General features: G+C 40.1%; 1 protein-coding gene across 1 annotated transcript; it reads right to left on the reverse strand.

Annotated features, from left to right (window-relative positions):
* Positions 1-265: 265 nt before the first annotated feature.
* On the reverse strand, positions 266-7148 carry snrpe (small nuclear ribonucleoprotein polypeptide E). The gene is made up of 5 exons (XM_027286278.1): positions 6947-7148; positions 6441-6467; positions 6279-6341; positions 804-882; positions 266-484 (listed from the first exon to the last, which is right to left on the reverse strand). The coding sequence occupies exons 1-5, from the start codon at positions 6998-7000 to the stop codon at positions 429-431; spliced, it is 279 nt and encodes a 92-aa protein (XP_027142079.1). The 5' UTR covers positions 7001-7148; the 3' UTR covers positions 266-428.
* Between the last annotated feature and the right edge of the window lie 9028 nt (positions 7149-16176).

The raw sequence follows: 16176 nt of genomic DNA on the forward strand, positions 1-16176 counted from the left end.
CAGGCAGTGATTATCTTGAGCCTTTTACTTTAATTACACTACAGCAAAAAGTACAATGCCACTTCCATGTTTCACATCAAAAACAAAGTATCTTCTCTTTCAAGTAAAAGCACTTTGTCCCGTTATAAGTTTGACCTACATAAGTACACTGCAGTATTGTTGTCTGCCACTGGGTGGCACTGCAGCCCAATGACCCAAATACTCGTGCAAACTACTGAAGGGTAAAAACATTTAGTGCAATAAGTTAACAGACACCAACTGTAAGAAAGAAAAAAAACTTTATTCTCAAAATGGAAACGTTGTAGAAAGAAAAATTACAATATTCATGTTATAGAAACACAAACATACTCAACAGCACTTGCAAAAAAACAAAAAGGGGAAATATTCCTTTCTAGGAAATGTAGGCTTTGAAGGAAGTCTCCATCGTCCTAGTTAGACACACTCTGCAGCAAGGTAATGTTGTCTCCTTTCAACATGATCCTCCCTGGGAGACAGAGACAGAGGAAGACAGAGGGGGAGGTGGATCAGAAGAGCAAGACGATGGATGGGAAGAGATACAGTGTCAGTTCACAAAACAGGTTGCCCATCAAGTCGACTACAGATGAGAATCTAGTGCTACAGTACATGTAGGATCAATATAGGATCATGTTCTCTCTCTGCTTGCCACAGCTCGAGTATGTTGCGTCTGCTGTGAAGAAGCTCTATTTGCAGCATCGTTAACTGAGGTCAGTAAGTGTGCGAAAAGCTAAACACAGACATGGGTGGGGAAAAACAACAAGTGTCAAAATGTAGGGCACTCTTACCCAGAGGCTTTCTGTTCTTCGTCTTCATGTGGACTTCTTCAGCATCATCTAGAACCAGGTTCATGTACTCATCGAAACCCTAGACAGGGAGAGAGCAGTGTGCCAAATAATTATCTTCAGTGAGCCTCGTGCAGGAACATTTTCATATTCTGATCCTAAAGCCCTCATACTCTAATGTGGGACTGGCTCTTATTGGATTCACCAACTGCGCAAACTTGTCATAAATTGCTTGTTTCAACTAGATGAAGGCCACCTGTTCACAAGGGGCGTGCGTGTTTGTGAGATCTGATCATTAGCTTAAACCAATGCCCAGAAATTGCTACACAAAGGCCACCTGTCACCCCGGAGTAAAAACTTCACACCACACATACCCGAAAACAGCACCAAATAACAAACGCGTCGCACTGAAAACTAACTATTAGAAAATGTTGATGTGTCTGCCGGCATGTTATCAGCGCCACAGGACGCCAAAAGGTGCCAAAGCACAGTCCGCAGTCCATGACTTAGAGGTTAGTCATGTTACACTGTTCAGTGAAACGGAGAGCTTTTAAAGATTTGTCTTTATTTGTGAGTAAGAAAGGCAGGAAACAAGTAAAGTGATCAAAGTGAAGATTCTTGTATGTGCAACTTCAATTTATTCAAGTGCTTCTCGGGCACGATTTATAATTAAAATTCTTTGACTTGTTTTTCTTGTTCCAGTCACAGGAAATTCAAAAGATGGCACTGAGGAACTCTGCTCATAATGGTCCACATGAATAAAACATTAAGCTGCCATTTATGGAGTCAGATTCAGATTCTAAAGAACGTCTTTTTAGTCACTGCAGGCTGGTTTGCCCAGATAACTGGAACACAGTTCACGTTCTCTATGCGTCCAATATACACACACCATGTCACGAGTCACTGGGTTGATGTGTTGATTTATTGCCTGTAACACAAAGCTGGGCCCATCTTTTATGCTTGTGCATGTTTCGTGAGCGTTTAGGGACATTACACCACATTCATTTGATGCCTCTGAGCGAGTGCATTCACTCTCCACAGGAACACTGCACGCTATCGTAGCCCATCACCTAGCAACCTGAGCCATGTGGCTTTGGTTTAGTCTGCACATAATAAAACAACCTTAACACTTTGACATGTGGGTTACCAAAAGAAAAGCCTGGGCGACTGTCGACAGCTCCATTTTTCAGATGCACAGTACATGACATGAAAACAAAAAGATAAGAAAGCTTTATTGAAACCTACAAGGATAAGAAAAAATGCTGAGCTCAAAGATGTCAGTGATATTCTATCAAACCCTGAAGTCAGTAAGCATTCACACTAAGCCTACATTTGTCACAACCCAATGGTTCTAAGTGCGAGAATTTCACTTGCATACACAAGTGAAAATTAGTGTGAATTACTTGAGAAGCAGTGTGATTGACTCTGGTTTCTGATGACACCGGATGGGCAGAATAGACAGACTCACAGACTTTCAGCACCAACAAATCTGTTCTCAATTATTTTCTCTCTCATTAACAAAGAGCGGTGAACAAAGTGAGTAACCACGATACTATACCAGACAAAGTATCACAGTTAAGGGTATTATCGTGATACTGCAGCCTTTTTTTATTATTATTTTTATGACCTGCAATGTATTTGTACAAGTTATGAATACTTATTAATTACTCAGAATGTTGTTCGGTGCATGATAAACATAATACTGGTGAAGTAAGAATCAGACTGAAACAAGTTTAAAACAACGAGTTTGGTTTTTTGAGCAAAATTAGTGGAGCCACTGACAACGAGTGGCAGACTCGCCGCTCGGGCCCGGTGCTTCTGCCATGGTGAGTGTGTTGTCTCGTGTTTGTGACTATAAGCTGAGCGCACGTCTGGGCGAAACAGAACTTTAGCTTGTTGTTTGTCTGAGGTGAATTTCTATCGAAGCGGAGCTGTCTTCATGGAGTTTGTACTTGCCGACAGAAAGACACAAACAGCCAATCAGCTAACAGACGGGTGGACCCAACCCATCATATCTCTGGACATTAACAGTAACAGGCAAACCGCCAATCATTCAGCAGCTGTGTAGTTCGGTTGCGGTTCCATGTTGGTTTGTTTACAAGGGAGTGGATGCAGTGAGAAGACAGGAGAAGCGTAGATGCGGCCGCTATGTAGCAGAAAATTGCATCGGTAGAATAGTAATCAACAGTAGTACCATTGTGTAGAATTTCTAGTATAGTAGGAACCGTGTATACCAGGGGTGTCAAAGATGCAGCCCGCGGGTCACATCTGGCCCGCCTAGCTTTTTTATCTGGCCCGCGGCCCATTTTTAATAATATAATTTTATAATACCGTGACGCGCTTCTGTGCGCGCCGGTTAGCTTAACACCACATGTGTAGCCGCGGCTCACTTAGAGCAGGCGCTAATGAAGGCTTGGTTCTTTGAGAGCAGGTAGCGGACACTTTTTTTTCAATCTTGACACCCTCGTTGGAAAAATGTCACTGTCGAAAAAGAGAAAGGTGGACAGGAAAAATGGACTAATTTGTATTTTTTCACAGAGATGAATGGGAAACCTATGTGTTCGGTGTTCATGCAGCAAGTGGCTGTGCTAAAGGATTAAAATCTAAAACGCCACTACGAGAGTCGGCAAGTTCAGTAAAGTTGGAAAGATATTCACAGATTCGGACTTCCGGGATCAATAAGTAAGAGGCGAAACGTTGTTTAAACACAAATAATGCCTCTTTCACATCGTAATAGCATATACTACGAGCTACAAGAACCAGAAACCCGTTTTGTAAAACAGGCCGTCCTCCGAGCTGGACCCATAACATTTATCTCTACGAGCAGCCAGCGGCCCAACGAGTACGCAGGGAACGCCTGCAAATTTCAGTTCCAAGAGAGACGCTGCAAACAAAAATCAATAACTCCACTGTTATACAGTGTTATGACTCCAGAATCACTCCACACATCAACAGTCTCCTCATGGTCATACTACAACAGCTGTTTTGGAAAAATATACTTTATTATTTTGGGGAGAGTGGAGGTCTAACTTGGCTTTGATTTCTGTCACTGATGTAACCTGGAACATTTCTTACATATATGTTTATTGTTCAAAGCTATATTGTTAAAATAATCAAAGCTCATGCCTTCCATGTCATCTGCTTGCTCTGCTATGAGCTCTGCTGTGAGATATGACAAACATTGAGCTTCGGCTTGTTACTTTTTTTTTTTTTCTTCTTTTCTTTAAATAAAAAAGATTTTGTATTGCACTTGTTTTTAGCACATTTTTTAATCTATACATTTTCAAATTTTTGTGCTCCGGCCCCCTTGAGCTCATATAGTTGTATGCGGCCCCACTTTTAGCCAATGTGCAGCTGCTGGGGCATTTATTGCACAGTGTATACCACAATCTTTAACACAAAACTGTCTTTGATGATAAAACAGATTCAGTCTTTGTGCTAGCTACAGGTTGGAAACATTAAATAGGCTGCCATTCAAAACTGTTATTGTCATCTCATCCTACAGATTCAGCTGAATCCTTTGAGATGCAGGCATTTACAACGTTGGTTTCTTCAAAAGTTGAGAACTAACTTAAATGAATTCACTAAGACTACTTTCACAATGCAAGAACGGGTGTGCAGTTGCTGAATAACATATGCCGAATGTCAGAGTCCAGTGTGAACTGGTCATGGTACTGAACTGACCCACGTAAACAAAAGAACAATAACACGTCATACGACTTCACATGCAGCACGCAGTCGTACAGAAGTAAACATGGAGACCACTGAAGTGTTTATGACTTCATTTGTACGTTGATGTTCAGTGGAAGCCAGCAAATCCGCCCTCACAATGAGGAGACAGTCAGTCACACAGCAAGCATGGCTTTTTGTGAAGCAATGGCTGCTACTTCTGTACAGAGGGGTGTGTGTGGATGCATAGTTTGAGTGTTGGGACTGTGTTTTCATCATGAACAGGAAAAACAGAAGTCTCATAAAATGTCTACACGACTCACAAAAAATTTGGGATATTTGGGTGAATTTGATGGAAAATGTAAAAAGTTCACGCTACAGTGATATTTTTGTTGTTGAATTTTTGTTTTTTGGCACATGCGCGAGAGCTGCACGCTGCCTGTTGCGCTCCTTCAGTCTTTGAGGTCGCTTTCTGACTTTTCTCTTTTGTTCGTTTTTGTTTTCTTCACTGTAACTCTCTGGAGTCTTAGAGTTTTTGTGCTTTTTTCCTCGTGTTGTTTTTTAAATAAATTAAATTATCAAAGTATTTCTGATTCTGAGGCATTTAACTAGAAGCATGCAATGGTCATTTCTTCATCTCAAACTATTTATTGAAACAAACGCCAACAAGAGTGATGGGAATACCACAACAAAAAATGTCAATGTCTCAGTAACTTGTCATGTGCCCTTGCTCGACAACGAGACCGTCAAACTGTCATTGAAGCAGAACATTTAGTGGTCGATTCATGGATCAGACACTTGTGATTTTTGTGGTTAATCACCGTAAACAGCAGCTGAAACAATGAACAGTTGGACATATGCATTCAAAAGTTTAAATGTCGTCAAATTAAGTTGACCTGTAAAGATTAGAGAGCACTTTAGGTGCATTCTGAAATTTCACCCTAATATACCAAATCTTTTGTGAGTAGTGTATTGCTGCCATGATGCTATGGCAATGAACTTCCTGATGTTTCTCTATAACATCCAATTTTAAAGGTGATATATATATCACAAGTATATAAAGTATAGAGTGCAGATTTTAATCTAAATCTTAGTGCAATAATAATAAGTATAAAAAAGTAGGACTTCAGTTTTCTTGTGTTTTTTGTCTCAGTATGTATCAACATGCACTGTGTCTCTGGATGCATGTTTACCAAACATGAACAGTATTTACAGATTTAATTTCGTCTACTGACTACATTTAGTCAACGATTATTCTACATCAGTGGTTCTTAACCTGGGTTCGACTGAACCCTAGGGGTTCGGTGAGTCGGTCTCAGGAGTTTCGGTGGAGCCTCCGCCCTGGAATTTTTTATACCATTTGTTACAACATATCTTTGTGAGCAATCGTTTGAGGATGCTGGACATAAAAACTAAGAAAAGAAACAGACTTTGCTGTGAAAATGACATGAGGCTGGCACTTGCCAAGGTGAAGCCACGCATATCTGAACTGGTCTCTCAAAGGCAACAGCAGAAGTCACACTGAGGTAAGTTGTTGTGAGTTCATGCACTGTGTTGGTTTTGTTATTTGAACAAGGTGATGTTAATGCACGGTTCATTTTGTGCACCAGTAAAAAAAAATTATTATTATTATTTTTTTTTTAAACCAGAGAAGGGTTCGGTGAATGAGCATATGAAACTGGTGGGGTTCGGTACCTCCAACAAGGTTAAGAACCACTGTTCTACTTTGTTCAGCAGCAAATGTAACAAATAATATACATTTTTAAAAAATGAGTTAACTAAAAAAAAAGGAGCAAAGGGATAACTCACAATGATGCAGCCCTCTATCCGCATGTTCACCTGTTCATACAACCAGACCTGGATCCGTGAGCGCTGTGAATCAGAGACAATAGATGATAAATAAATGATCTGTTTGTCCATCTCACAAAACCAATGAGAGGAAACACGGGAAAGACTGAACTGAATACTTACATTTTGTAGATACCTGAAAATAAGGTTCTGATACATGGAGTCAAGGAAATTCAATGTTCAAAAGACACACACACACAGTGCAGATAATGATTACAACGAACAACGTAAATGTGTAATCCCAATTACGTAAAACTAAATGTTTACACATGTTCTTTGGGATACTGAACTTAAAGCGCGTATTTCATGTCGCTGTAACGTTCAGGGCCGCTCCAGCACACGGTACCGGATTGGTTGTTTGCAGTTTAGCGCGCTTCAGCTGCTAAGTCTACGCGCCGGCCCTTTGGATACATTTCAAACAAGCACAAGTGTTTGCAAAGCCACTTCAAACCAACACGTAACACCCTGGTTGTATAAACAGTTCATATAAACACACTAGAACTCAGTCAGAAGCCCGGCCTCGTCCTCACTCACGGGAAATGAATGACGAGAAAAGGTTAGCCTGGCTGCTAAGTTTTCGTAGCACACCATTCACCCGCGCTGTCGCTCATCGCGATAAAAAAGGATACAATGGGCTGCACCATAACCTTCTGGACCTTCTGTCCTTGTCCTCTGTACGCCATGACTCCAACTAAAATACCAGCGGTAGGTATAAGATGAAAAAAATTGCACCTTTTGAACAGTGCGCTAACGAAACACTCACGTTGTGAGCTCGCTCTGCTTCAATGGCGGGTTTCCTTCCGCGTGCGGGGCCGCTTGTAATGACGTGGAGCAGCGCCCCCGTCAGGCAGGAGGCCATCACTGCACCAACATGCTGCTCTGCAAACAGGCGTCAACATGGATACATTTAATTAGGCAGAAATGAAGTAAAACAAGTGATCTATTCATAACAAGCACTGAAAATAATAAAAGTTATAGTCATGGTTACAGAAAATGCTATGCAGGAGGCTCCAGAACCACCATCAGAGCTGTTTTACACAGACCAGCACACGTATGACTTGACTGCTTATACTTGATGGAGGGAAATTACTGACTTGACTTGAAGGTGTTTCATATAAAACTTGTAAAGACTTTTTTCAACAATGGAAAATTTAATTTTCTATCTGAATTTGTGAATTTAGTACCATACTGGATAAGACACATGTAATGTTTCTTTGAGAAGTAACTGGACTCTCATTCAAGAGGCTTGTTCAGTTCTGACTGACTACCGTGGAAACCCAGATATTTGGTGGGATACCTGGGTTTCCCCACCGGTCAGTCAGAAGTGAAGCTGGATGAGAGATGAGACATCTTCGTGGATCTACAAGTCCAGTTAGCCCAGATTTAAGTCTTCTCAATGAAAAGAAGTAGTCTTTTTAAGTCATATGCTTTGTTGGTAGAAGGGCAATGGACACTGTCAAAATCATTAAGAAGCATTTAACATCCACTTTTCACATCCACTTGCAAACTTGTTTTTTTTAACAATGTTAACCCAGGCACATCTTTATATTAGTGATTTAAAGTTATTTTAAATATAATTATTACACCTGTTATTGATTTATTATTCCACTCTTGATATATACATAATTGCCTGAAATTATTTGTGTTTTTGCAGCTATTGCCAGATCAACCCACCAGGTGGCCCCATGGGGAAAAGAATATGGCTCCCTCTCACCCACCAATTCTGCCACAAGTGACCACATTCAGTACGTTGTGCACAACTGTGCACAAAAGTTTTGAAGTAATCTACATCTGCACATATTCACACGTCTTTCAGGACCTTTCACAGCCCAGCACCCCTCTCTGCCTGACATGCCCTGTGGTGTTGTGTGGTTTCTCTGATTCAATACAGCACATCTAACCTTGGACTTACAATAATAAATGTTCTTGTAGCTGAATGCGAGCAAAAACCTGCAAGCAAGTTTGAAAATGTAATGAAAAGCTTTACACCAGAAGAGTGAAGGCCACTATAGCGGCACATTAACGGCCATGACTTTATGTTCAGTAATCATACATAGAGGTGAAAGGTTTTGTCAATAAATGTGTGCTTTATGTTTTTTTTTATGAAGTTATCATGAGTACGGACTCTGTCCTTCAGCTGCACAACCTATTTTGCGGTATGGAAGAAAAAAGATGCTTTTCAATAAATTTTAGATGTGAAATCTGACGATTACTCATAGGCAATTAATAACATTTTAATACTATTGAATTTTAATACTATTGAATTAAAATGTTTACTCTGAAATCTCTCTGAATGTATAATGTTTGAAATCCTCTCTTTGCAATTTTCAGAATTTAATTTCAAGTTTTGCGATATAAATTTTTTTCTTTTCTTTTTTTTTTTCTTTTTTTTTTACAGGTTTGTAAAATAAGATTGAAAATTAAACTGGGCAGGGCTCCCAGTCACTCATCTTAAGTTTTCCTTCATGGATCATATGACTGATGAAATGTAACCTGATCGTATTTGAGAGGTATCCTTGATTCCATTCAGGCATGACAGCGTATCCTGCATGACTGCTTACTCTTGGCGGAGAGAAATTATTGACTGGAAGTGTTTCATATAAAACAGAAGATAGAACAAAAGTTGTTTTTTTGTTTGAATTTTCTTGAATTTGTGAATTTAGAACCATACTGGATAAGAATGAAGATACATGTAAAGTGATTACCAACTAAATCTGCACCATCTTCATTCTTGTTGTTTGTACCACTGCACTGATAAATGCAATGAAAAGAACAAAAATGACATTTTATTAAATGTTAAAATCAAAGTTTAAAATTACTCCATTTTTAAATTTCAGCTTCAGCTAACAAATTACTCATGTGCTCACCGCTGACTCTGCATTGTCAGTTTGGATTTATTCTCTGAAGTATTCATTAGAGATGTGATAAAGAGCTTTTATTCTTAAGTTTGCAATTAAGTTTCCCTTTTTCTTACTTTTTACATCTAAAAAATTGACTCTACAAATGCATTTTTTAAAAATGTTCTCCTCTAGAGGGCGTTGTGTCACATCAAACATTACAACAGGCTCTGGACCAGCGGTTTTAACAGAATTCTAAACACTTGGGCAGCAGTTTCTCCGCGCCATGGCAAGAGAAATCAGCGTTCACGCCTCACCTGGAATTTGTCTCTTACATACTGGCTACTAATCTTTAGATGAATCTTCTCGTATAATCATTAATCTTTAACCTGAGAACAACACCACAGTCAAAACACACCTCGTGCTTTTAGGCCAAGAAGAAAGCCTCCAAGTCTGTGGCCATCATGGCAGCCTGCATCTAACCATAATTGGCCAAGGTATTCCCTCTGATATTTATAGATGGTATTATATAAAGCAGGATTGGCAATTTCTCTGTTGTGCACAATATACCTGTAACATGATGAGTTGAGTCAGGGAGGCCAGCCTTGAGTGTGCAGTTAACAATAGTATTAATAACATACAACACAGGCCTGTCCCCCTGCTCAGAGGAGAAAGTGTGATGGAAATTAGCAGCCGAGGACAGACAAGAGTCCGCAAGTGGGGGGAAAGAAAAGACGCAAGGAGCCTCGGTGGCGCAGACCCCAGAGGTGTCGCCTTTCAGGGCAGGGACCCCTCGGCCGCATCTTAAAAGGCAGGGCTGCTATAGCTTGTGGTGGCGTGCGTCGCTCATCAGGCATCGCTGTCAAGTGCCACATGCTTGTCTTTGTGCTATGAGAGCAGGAATGGACTGCTGACTCTCAATGCCACACGCCTGCTCACATTCTCAAGGAAGACCGAGACGACAGAGACACTGGCACTCCGGCTGGACGCCACAGAGGCCCTGGAGTCAAAATAACAATGAGGAGGCTAGTGTTAACGTGTGTGTGTGAGGTGCATGTCATGGCCTTATTCACAGACATAGTTTTATGGGTATCTGTCAGGGAACTGTGTTCATAATCTCAACTGTCTTCATCCAGTCTTGCAGGATAAAAATTCATATTGTGGAAATACTAGAGAATAGAAGAGGATAAGTTCTGTCGTGGTTTACAATACACTCTTTCCGCTCGTACACGACACCACTGAACACAACAGACAACACTGTGAGACTCTACTGGAATACTCTATAAATAGGAAAGTTACACACACATATACACACTCACACACCCAAACAGGATACCCTGCCACCACTTGCCGTGTGTGTTTTCTATCTTTTCTCATTTCCACGCCTGTCTTTCCTACCTTCTCTTTCCTCGTCTGACCCGGCCAAAAGGAATTGCCCTGGTTAGATCAACCTCCTCTCTACATCACTTCCTGTTCCTGTTGGTGGCGATTGTTCTGAGGGGAAGGGAAGGCAGACGGGATGGGGAAAGAGGAGGGGGGCGGCGAGAAGGGTAAGCTGGTGGTTCTTTGTTTCACTATCAGCCTCACCTGCCTGACCCCCACCTGACAGGCTTGACCTCTACAGGCTTGGTAGAGCCAGCCAGACAACCCGCTGGCTGTCTGTTTCCTGCCTCGCTGACTGACAGGATATTTATATGCGTGCTTGGAACACAGTGCGAGTTAAGCTGCTACTCTGAGCAGATACCGGCCTTTTCCTACAAATTACATATTTATTATGTAACTTATTATTAGATATAACTTGAATATTTATACTTACTGAGCATGAACAGTTACATTTAAAACACAATGTGCATTTTTTAACCTTTGGCTCAGTTTGTCTCCTCACATTTACATTTACACTGATATTTTTGTGACTCTCCTACTCCTGTTGGCTGCTTGCCTTACATTCGTTGCCACAGCTTAACTCCAATATCTGACACACCTGCATACCTGTTCAGGAAACCATGCATGGTAAACAGAAATGAATATACAGCCCTCAGGCTATAAATGGTGCATAACTATAAATATTAATTTATTTGTTTTAACTGCGTGCTACCTCCAGGAGTGAATCCACTAATTGATTTCAGCACCATATTTTACAGTTTTAAATACTGTATGGTCTGGTACAGTATGACCAGCACCTGATGGTGGCTAATGCTTGCTGACATTAGGAAATTTAAGCTAGATGTTGACTTTTCCTCCAATTATTCCACATTTCATAACTACTCAGAAAGAAGTTAAAACATTATACTTCATCAGCCGGCTTGTTTCGTGCTTCAGTCACTACATAGTCAACACACAAAAGGAGTCAACCGTGTAATTCAATCAGTTAAGATGACACTTGACACTTCATACATGATAACTGACAGTTGTAGCTTTGTCACATGACTGGAATTAGGATACAAACCCCAAAGGCATAGAACCGGTTTATTATTATTTGTTGTTTTATGCCATGGCTCAAATTGCAGGAAGCTGGAATGAATTAGAAACATGAAATGAGGCAGGTAGCTCAATATGCTCTCCAAAAACCATAAAAGATTTTTTGCTAATTAGCATCAAGTCAAAAACAGTGATACAAAATGCAATTTGACTCAATCAACACTAGATGGTTGCAGGACCGACATGCACATTCCTATGACAAATAAGCGGGATTGGTTGAAAAACATGGCCACCATTAATCAAATTATCATAGCAAAGTGTGGGGCTCTGCATTACTCATTAACCATTGGTCCAAACTCAATAGATATATTCACGCCATGTTTGGGAAGAGGTCTACAGAAGCATTTAGGGCCTGATCTATGAGGTCTCCCACAAATCTGTATACATTAATACCATAGACAGATGCTCTGAAGGTAAGTATTAACCAAAATCTGAAGTGCCATATTGACTGGTGCAAGTGGACATGGTTTATTACACATTTGCTCATAAATCGAGATGCTTTTAAGCATTCCTCTGACGTACCCACCGAGTGTCGTTCAAATCTGATGAAAGAGTGTCTCCCTTTTGGCATTGGGTGGACCTTTGAGTGCACAATTATTGAACAATCACTGGTTTGCGATTTGCGATGATGAAACAGGTGAGAGATTGGTCTCACTCCTTTAAACAGAACTAAACCAGCTGAAGTAACTTTGTAAAATCAGAAACTCACTTGCTGCTTACAGCTTAATTCTTTTCCGAACTTGAACTGTTTCCTTCTGTTGATTGCAAAACGGTTTGGACCCACACATATATAAAGAATTTTATCAACCCAGTGTAAAGCACTGTATTGAGGGATTGCTATTAAACATAGCATAGGCCAACTTTTCATGTTTTTTTTTTTAAATTGCACTCCCAATTTTGGGATTACAATATTTCGATAGTCCTCCTACAGATAGTTCATAGAGTGTCTGTAACATTTAAAAGTATATTAATTGAGATTCAACAACTGTTTTCTGATATTACACCACTGTGGTTAAGGTTTGGTGAGGTTTAAGCACAAAAAACATTTTGGTTAGGGTATGTTGATGAATCGTTACAGATGATCTGTTAAACATAGAAATATATACAACTCTTTACATAAAAATACTCTGACTATACTAATTAAGTGTTACTGTATAGTATACTGTATAGCTCGTACAGTATTTTCTGCTTTAAATCCCACAGCATACATGTGTAACTTAGAGTTAAACATGTCAGTACGTGCCAGTAATGGCACAAAATGATTATGATTCATAAAGGACAGCACACACAGTGTTTACTCATGTTCGCAGCCAGCAACCCCAAAACTTAAGGACACGCGTCAACTCATCAGGACACGCCGCTGTCCATCTGCTCAGCATCAAACACGCATCAACTGTTCAAAGAAGTGACAATTTTATTATTTTCATTTACCCAGATCAAAACATCCCAACGACTTAACTTTTTCTACCTGTACAATGTGTGTGGTACTACGGGTGTCAAATAACGCAACATTACACACACAGTGCAATACAGCCAGCATGTTTCAAAATCTCTGTTATACTGCTCAGTGGAGAATAAAGTTTTTATCACGGCTGGAAGTGTGAACAGGGGAGTGATTTGGAACCACACCTGTTGTCATGATATTGAATATTGACACCAAATATCTATAGGTAGCGTGAAAAATTAGCATTAGCATCAGCCAACTGCACCCATTTTATCTCCAAATGTGAATGTTAGTCAATGGTTTCCTCTTAGAGCAAGAGGGGTTATCTGAATATTTTGATGGTGAGTTGTTTCAACCTTTACATGAACTCTCTACCTACCATGCACCTATTCATGCTTATTCATACAGGTCAGTGTTTGTGCTGTTCTCTGCTGTCGATGGTATCGCTTACTGGCGAGATATCAGCCTTTTACCGGCCTTTTTCCAAACAAACATGATTACTGACAGGTTTATCCCCTTTATTCAAAAATAGACAATCAGCTTGCTTCAGTGCAGGGTGGAGTGGCTCGTTATTGCACTACCCTGTGAAGGAGTCCTATAAAGCAATTATAAAAACATGTGTAATCATGTTTTTTCATTCTCTGTGGCTAACCTTACCAAATATGGAGTTTTCTAATGTGAGTCATGATATAATTATCTCTTAGTGTACTACTTCAATTTACTGTCTTTTTCCATCAGTAGATGGTGCAAAACCAGGTTATGGTTTGTGGCATCTCACCTCACAGCATACACCCATGTTTTGCATGCACTCTGTTTACTCTGAAAAACAAAGTCCATATGTGACCACCTAATCAAAGTTTTGCAGATTTTTATGTTTTATTTGATTTATGAAAAATTTACAGTATCCTTGAGCTCATAAGACCTTTTTGAGACCTACTGAAAAAAGAGAACAGTTCACGGTCATCAAGTCAAAAAAAATAAAGCAGCTAAAGCAGCTTTTTTCTTTTTCTTCTTTTTTTAAATTCATGCAAAGCTGTCACTTTCTCAATATAAGGTGACTGTACTTGTCGGGAACAAAAGCGAACGGAGAGGTGAGGTCCTTTGTGGCCTAAGGTGAAGAAAAGCTCGACAGCTGCAGAGAATGTAACAAATTTCTCTATGTAAATGACAAAATATAAACCTGTACTCATTCAAATTCATCTAACCAAAATGCCCTTCTCAATATCTGCACTAGTTCACTGTAATGTCCAGGTTTGGGAATGCAAATGGAGCCTATTGTGGTTGCTGTTAGGGGGAATTCACAAAACTTTACATCCATGTCTCGAGAGGTCGAGTTATCAAACCTGTTTGTTTTGCATGCTGATTGTATGTGTTTGTATGTCTGTACATGGCCTCTGACCTTTGTCGCTTGAACGTCGGAATAAGTGGCAATCAATAAATGCCATCTACTAGGGGATTACCAGATTGGCCACATAAGCAATGCCAGGTCTCAGCACAGCAGAAAGAAGGAGAAAAAAAAACAGCTTCCAACTTGTTCACACTTTCTCTATTAAACAATTCATTCAATGGCCACTGCCTTCTTATCTTGTTTTAACAGCACCGTCGAGATGCACAATACATTTATTTTCCCTCCAATTAACACGATGAATAATACGCAGGTCCGATAAGGGCTTTTTGTTTCAAACAGTGTTTGTGAAACCGAGGAAATGTGGAGGCATTTTTCATTGTGAGCTTGTTTGGCCGTAACACTGGGGATCTGATGAACATGTTGGCCAAAGCTGCTCCAGAAGTGGCAGGGGTCAGTGAGCAGAGGCACTGAGGGGAGGGGGAGGAAGGGGGGAGGAGAGGAGGAGGAGGTGGAAAGCTTCAGCAACATCTCTGACCACCTAATCAAACATTATTCCAAACTTTACTCACTTTAGTGTGTTTACATTCTGTTCAGGATAGTAAGGAACGTAAGATCATTATAGCTCATTGTACTCATTGTTCATCTAACAAAGATTCTGATGGCATATTTTATTTAATAAGATAATAATTAGAGAAAGTAGCTGCTTTTGAACAGAAAAGGTAAGAAATGCACATGGTCATAGTGACGAACCAGAGAAACAGAGAACTATCATTTGTCATGGCTTAGTTTTTTAGCATCTTTCCAGCCATTCTTTTGTTGTTGTTTTTTGGGCCCTCCAACTTTGCCGTTTTGGTATGCTCCAGATGCAGCAGGTAGTATTTTTCAGCAAAAAAAAAAAACTGCAAACATCAAATTATTTTGGCAAACTGACAGTCAGTAATTAACAATGAACATAATGGGGGCATTCAGCTAAAAACCAAGTATGATCCCACAGTGGGTCTGTGACATCACCCACTGGTTTGTGGATGACTGTTTTGAAGCCTCGAGTTTGGCATCGTGGCTATCAACATGTTGGTTACTTAGAGCAAGAATGGACCATATTTAGATGACAGCATAGAGCTGATAGGTGATATAGTGTTGCTGGGCTACACTTGGCATTGACTCATACCCTGCTTTATCATTTATTTTACTCTAAATGGGAACATAATTTACAAAATGAACATCATGCTGTGTGGAAGAAGACCTGAAACTAGCAACTGAAATCATAAACTCATTAGGAAACTGTTTACTGAGGTAATACGTCAAGTAAGCACTAAGCTTGTTTCCTGGAGAGGAGAAAGAAAGACTTGGTCCAAATCCTTACGGAAATGGAAAAAAGGTCCATGTCACAGTTTAAACCAAAGGACTCACTTCATTAGTTGTCTGTGTTTTCATGGGAGAGGTGGCATTTTGGTCCTACTGCATTGTTCTGTTGTAAATGGATCCTAAAAGCAGTTAGCATCTGGTCAAATTCTTGGGAAGGAATATGGAATAAAGATATTCCAGCTGTGAGCCAGGTTATTATATCCTCATGTCATAGTCAAATGGCAAACCGTGGCTGGAGTCAGTCGGTTATTCACTGTGAGCATCAACAGGATTTGTCTCAAGATCATCACCATAGTGCAGCTTCACGAGAGACAGGTTCACATTCACAAATGTTGCTGAGCTCTATCGATTTGCTCTTATTTAATATATTTTACTTTTTGCTTTTTA

This window comes from Larimichthys crocea, chromosome I (assembly GCF_000972845.2).
Source record: "Larimichthys crocea isolate SSNF chromosome I, L_crocea_2.0, whole genome shotgun sequence".
Taxonomy (NCBI): Eukaryota; Metazoa; Chordata; class Actinopteri; family Sciaenidae; genus Larimichthys; species Larimichthys crocea.